The 6,112-nt window shown below is 39.2% G+C and overlaps 1 protein-coding gene across 1 annotated transcript in view; it reads left to right on the top strand.

Annotated features, from left to right (window-relative positions):
* Window positions 1-5,465, top strand: part of LOC140952724 (NLR family CARD domain-containing protein 4-like) — a 16,971-nt gene extending 11,506 nt beyond the window's left edge. Inside the window, exons 5-6 of the mRNA XM_073402163.1 lie at window positions 1-2,263; window positions 4,265-5,465. The exon at window positions 1-2,263 is cut by the window's left edge and continues 487 nt beyond it. Of these exons, the coding sequence (XP_073258264.1) occupies window positions 1-2,263; window positions 4,265-4,342 (2,341 nt within the window). The 3' untranslated portion in view covers window positions 4,343-5,465. The remainder of the gene's footprint in view (window positions 2,264-4,264) is intronic.
* The last annotated feature ends 647 nt before the right edge of the window (window positions 5,466-6,112 follow it).

The raw sequence follows: 6,112 nt of genomic DNA, 5'->3' as shown, positions 1-6,112 counted from the left end.
GCTTGTTTTGGATGGCTTTGACGAATACAGTGCTGAGAAATCGTCGCCAATTCATCATATTTGGAGAGGCAGTTTGCTGAGAGATTGCATGACCATCGTAACTACAAGGCCATCGAAAGAGGACGAGCTACGAAAACCAAGTCATGTTCAGTTCGAGATCAGTGGGTTTACTAATGATCAAATTAAACAGTTTGCCGAGAAGTTCTTTTCTCACAGGAGAGACATTACAGATGAATTTACCAAATTCTTAACGGAACGGCAACTGTGGGGTATGGCAAAGATACCGCTTCTTTTGTTGATGCTTTGTCTAACTTGGAAGAAGAGAGGTCAAAGCCATCAAGAAAAGTCACAATCCCGCGCAGATCTTTATGAAAGATTTTTTCAGACTCTGCTGGATCATGTTGCAGCCAAAATGTCAGGTCATAGCTTTACAAGTCTTGATGAATACAAAGATGACCTCACGAAACTGGGTAAAGTTGCATTTGATGCACTTTTAATGGATTGCCTTTATTTTGAGCTCAGCAAAGTGCCCGCAGACATTCGTTGTCTTGTCAAGAAATTTCTTTCTGTGGGTTTCTTCCAAGTTTCTAAGCTGTCGAGTTCATCTCGTCCTGATGAAATCGTACACTTTTTGCATAAAAGTGTACAAGAGTTTCTTTCTGCCTGGTTTATAGTTAAGGAAGTCACAAAAACAAAGACGGCATCTCTCACCTGTCTGTCAAATGTCGATTCGTTTGAGAAGGTCAAGAAGATGCACGAAGTACTGAAATTTGTCTGCGAGATTTCACCAGAATCTGCGGTGGCTGTTTTTCATCATCTACAGATGATAGGAGAAAAAGAGGGCCTTACGGAGTACAGCTTCTCCTTCAGTCCCTCCACTAAAGATTTATCTGCAGATCAAAGAGAGTTGAATCGAATAAGCCTAGACTGTTTCCTGTCCTGTCCAGCCCCAGAAAGACAAATTATCTACCCTTCATTTCTTCACTGTGTTAACGGTGTTGTAGTGATACGTCAAACTGACCATCTATCAATTGTTGCCAGAGAACATGTCCTGAAGTTATTTACTTCACCCAAGCCGAATTATGTATTTTTTTATGAACCGTACGGATTGATTTTACGATTACAAGACATAGTTAGTAATATGTGCTCCGTTATTTGCGACTTGCAACCTGTTTTTGTCCCCCTTTTTGGTGATCAAGATTCCAAGCTTGTAAATGCTTATGAAGACCTGTTTTTTTATTCTCCTTTCGTGAAGAAAGAAGAACAGCAAATGGTGCTGCACATAACTGACCTAACACGGCGATCCCACTCTCAGTTGTACTTAGATCTCCTGAATGACATATCCGAAGCACTATCTCCTTCTCCGCAGACTGTTGATGAAGTACCACAGGATGAAACAAATAATTCTTCTCGTTTGACTCAAGAAAAGGGTGGCCAAACTAGAAAACATTCTCTGTCATATCTCATGCATTTTGTGGTTGATTATCCATCACCTGAGGAGCTGTTGGTGGTGGGTAAGTTGTTAAAGTTTGTAAACAGACTTGAAACCTTGAAAATTACACTTGATGACAAGTACTGGCAAGAGGGATTATATGACGTTCAGGTTGTAGAAAGTTTAGTGTCCCATATTTACTGCACTTATATTACTGACAGTCTTCACAGTCTAGCGCTGATGCGTTTTCGTATGACACAGATAATTGCTGCTCGTATTGTTAGATCACTTTCCCAGGCTCCCAACTTGCGCAGCCTTAACTTGTCATGGAACTGTTTATTGTACTCTGGTATAAAAAACTTAACTGAGAACCTTCACCATTTAAAACATTTGTCTCGTCTGGAGTTGCGTGGTGTTGGGATTGGACATCTTGAGTGCCAGTTACTTTCCACTTCATTGAAATATATTGGCAATTTGCGAGTTCTTGATTTGTCTCAAAATCCGCTGGCTCATGGGATTTTAGAACTCTCCAAACACCTGAACTGTATTCCCCATCTTCATGAACTGGTCCTCTACTACACTGACATGGGTGAAAGCGAAGTCACTTCCCTTGCTCGTGCATTCAAAAAGACTCCAGAGCTGGCAAGACTTGACCTTTCGCATAATCCACTGGGTCGAGGAGTAGGTGAGCTGATCAAACATCTTAAAAGTATTCCTCGTGTACAGTCCTTGGAGCTTTCATCTGTGCCAATGACACGCAAAGAAGTCAGTGACCTCTATACTGCTGTATCGCCTCTAACCGGCGGAATCGTCCTTAACACGGATTACCATGTAAGAGTTTTTCCTTGCAATTAGATAAAGAATACTACACGTAGTACTGCGGTGCACAGAGAAAGGATCGAGTTAGGTTAGAACTGAGTACAGGGAATAAGCGATACGATTTATTAAATTAAGTTCAACGTGAGTCAGAACATAAATCACATCTCAAAGGAGCTGCATGAATTTTTGAAGTTTTAAGCAATTGATGAAAATTGTTAAAATATTTGCAGAAAATTCAGTGTTTGAGCAAGAAGGCTGGATGCAGGAATCGTCTGATCGGCCCCTAACATCTTTCAAAAGTAGATTGCAAAGGCGGTTTTTAAGTAGATGATCTACAGCTTTTCTTTTTTTATTTTCAGGCACTCTTTACTCTGAATGGTGGTAATGGCCTTCTAATACAGTAAAAATCCACATATAAGAACCTAAAATTTAAGAACCTGTTAGGCTAAAATGTTCATTTTAAACCCCCTTTTCATAAGAACCTATTTAGCCTAAAATTTTCCGTCAATAGGTTCTTATTTTACAAAAATGAAGGCAGAGAAGATAGGTTTCAGTCAGTAAGATTCAAAATGTAACACAGCATTGAATGGACAGGGGTACCCAATGAGAATATAGTTCAAAACCACTTAAACATAGCATTGTTAAACGTCTTTTAGTATTTAAAAGGTAGATATAGGTATATTTTTATCCCCTAAAAATTTTTTATCTGTTCGGATTTCCTAGCGGAAAATCTAGTGATCCGAAAATTAAAGGGATCAAAACTTTACCTTTTCGAAAATTTCAGTCAGAAAAAAGGCTCCCGAAAATTCTAGGTGACCTTTTTAGGGTAAAAATCCGTTAAAAATGAGCAATTATACCATGTTTAAGATGTTCGAAAATCCTAGGAGAGGCAGGCAAGCAAGAAATTTTACAACAAATGTTCCGAAAATTCTAGATCTCAAATCGTCTTCCGAACAGATATTTTCCGAAAATTGACGTTGGGTGCCCCTGAAGACATGCATGCTAGTACTTTGGAAAGGTAAATTTACTGTATGGTTATCATTTAATCTGTATTCTAGATAATTATTTAATACAGCAATATATTCCATATCACATATGCCCTGTAGTAGTTATCTGTGCCGATCGCTGGTGCCCATATCAAATTAAGAACCTATTTAAGAACCTAAGTAGCCTAAAATCCCATTAAATACCATTTCTATAAGAACCTATTTTGGCTTAGCCTGCGAACAGCAGACGCATTTCCGGACGTCGCTTCTCTCCTTTTCGGAGGGAGAGAAGCGACGACCGGAAATACGTTTGCTGTTCGCAGGCTAATTTTGGCTAAGTTGGAAAAATCTAGGTTCTTATACGTGGGTTTTTACTGTAAGCCGAGATATGATTTCCCAGGGTCAGAAATGTATAAAACGAGGAATGTAGTTATCGACAGCAATTTTTTTTAATGATTCAGCTATGGTATAAAGTAGTTTCTTACTGACTGCTGCAACCCAGGAATCTCTGCCCGCCCCAATTAGTTTTCGCCATTTGCGGGCAGGTCCCGGTTCCTCAAAAGATGGTTAAGTTTAACCCAGGATTAAGGCAAATTTTCGGCAAGTTTTTTTGTCTAAGAACATGCAACTCGAGCTTACAAAATGCTGTTCAGTCTTTACTCCGAGATACAGTTATGATAACACAGAATGGTACTCCAAGCAATGCATAAGTAGGAAAAAGAACAAAAATGGAACGGACTTTTAGTCCTGGATTAGCGCTAATCGGCCTTTCAGGAACAGGGCCCAGAACAGTATTTGAATATGTGTGAATAAGTAAATAGAGTGAGTGAAATGGAATGAAAGGAAAAATTGCGCAGTCATAGGTGTCGACCACGTTTAGTCATTTATAATTCATAGTTACTGACAACTAAAAAGGGCCTAAATGTGTCCTTCCCTCTTCTTTCTTCTCCCACCCTGCCCTCCCCTGTGTCTGACTCTGTTAATTATTTGCGTAACGTCGATGCTGCTTTTTCTTTTACTTTGTCAGTACCACTTGGACCAGGTTGTACTCTGGCCTGAGGATGATTTGAAACGGAGTGGTGTATCTTATGACGATGAAGAGTGAGGCTGAAAGCACTTTTGTCACACTCAAGAAGTAGGAAAAATGCCTGAGGAGACAACAACGGCGTGACCTCTTCTTCAACGTCTCTCCTTTTCCCGTACCTCGGGGTCAGTTGCTTTAAACTTAATGTCGAACCCCCAAGCACCAACGTCTGACTTCAGACCAGTTAAACAGTTTATTTTAACGCCCGGCCTTAGCATTTATGTTAACTTAATAACTTAACTTTTTTTTTTAAATTTAATTAGTTGCTATTGAGATATTAATTAATTAATTTTTCTTTTATATTATCAAACACTTTTATCATGAGCCCGTGGCTCGGGGGATTGGGAGACCACCCCCTGTGTATCTGACATTAAATAAATTATCTTATCTTATCTTATCTTATCTTAATAATTCAATGGCCATATTAATTCAATTTTACATACAGCTTCCTTGTTGCTAATTGGCTCACTGCTATGTAGATATAATCACTTCTCAGGGGAGAGAAAAATATATGTCCATTTCACAATTCACGGAGAAATAAGGCCTTATACTGATTACGAAATAAACCTTTGCCGGGAATCAGAGAATTGCAACGATAGACAATGCAACGCGGTGGGAACTTGTACTTTACTTGGCTCGGAGGAAAAAAGGTTTGCGGCCATGATGGATAGATTAAAATATTCTGCGCAGTTTACTCCTGTTTCCTGTCACATGAATAAAAAACAGTTCATTTCTTGCATCATTCGGTTGACGGGGAGGGTTGTACTTAGAGTAACACTTACAGTGACTTTGGTAACGATGGGAGGGCTTGGGCTTGCAACAATGGTTGGGTCATATGACACGCTACTGTCTTTCTTCAGTTAGCAGATTATCACTCTACATCCTTAAACCCTTACCTCGCGCCAACAGGTCGCCACAAGCTGCTCGCTTTTGACTTTTCATTTTCCGGGCACATTTAATTCTAAAGTTAGTAGTATCTTTTTGTGTGTATTATATAAGTTCTTTTTCATTGTAAATTACTTTATTTTGGGAGTATACATGTATAACTAGTTATATTGCAGATTGTCTATATAGTAGGTAGTTTATTCCAAGGAATCTCTTATTCTGATTTAGCTTACCTCGGCCCTGTGCAGTGCAATGTTATTTGGAATTTCAAATTAAAGGACAAAGTTTACAGAAATCATTATTCCTTTACTGTCTTTACTGGCATTTACTGACAGATAATCTCGGACAAGACTTGTTGAGACACATTGCAAAAATATTTTTTTTTGCATGGTCCTACATGTCATCCTGGCAAAAATGCAAACCGTTGCCAGATGATATGAATGACCGTTTCTTCCCTTTCCTTATCAAATGTCGTTTAGGATAACACCAGAATTATACGCGTTGGTATTAATTAGACCAAATTTACTAGCGTTACTTTTGAAAAGGGGGTGGGGAGGGGTTTACTTTTTAAAGGAAACGCATGGTACTAAATGGATGAAAATGTCCGTAGAGTTCTCTCCGAGGTTGGACCTTACTGTGACAAAGACACCCTCCCTGGAGAACTTTTAATATTTGGAAGCTTGAACTACCTCAAAATGCATATCATTATAGTTATTACTGACTTGCAAGTGACGTCGCGGCGGCCATGTTGGTGTGGTGAAGAACAAAAGCATTTCTCTCCTCTGGGAACCGTATTTTCATGTAAATCCTTTGAAATACTTTTTATTGTTCTGACCACCAGCATGGCCGCAAATTGTCACGTGGCTGCAAACTAAGAATAGCTTATAAGAAGAGCACCAGCTCACT

Source organism: Porites lutea, chromosome 11 (genome assembly GCF_958299795.1).
Source record: "Porites lutea chromosome 11, jaPorLute2.1, whole genome shotgun sequence".
NCBI lineage: Eukaryota > Metazoa > Cnidaria > Anthozoa > Scleractinia > Poritidae > Porites > Porites lutea.
The sequence above is the reverse complement of the archived record's forward strand: the minus strand, read 5'-3'. Positions and strand labels throughout refer to the sequence as shown.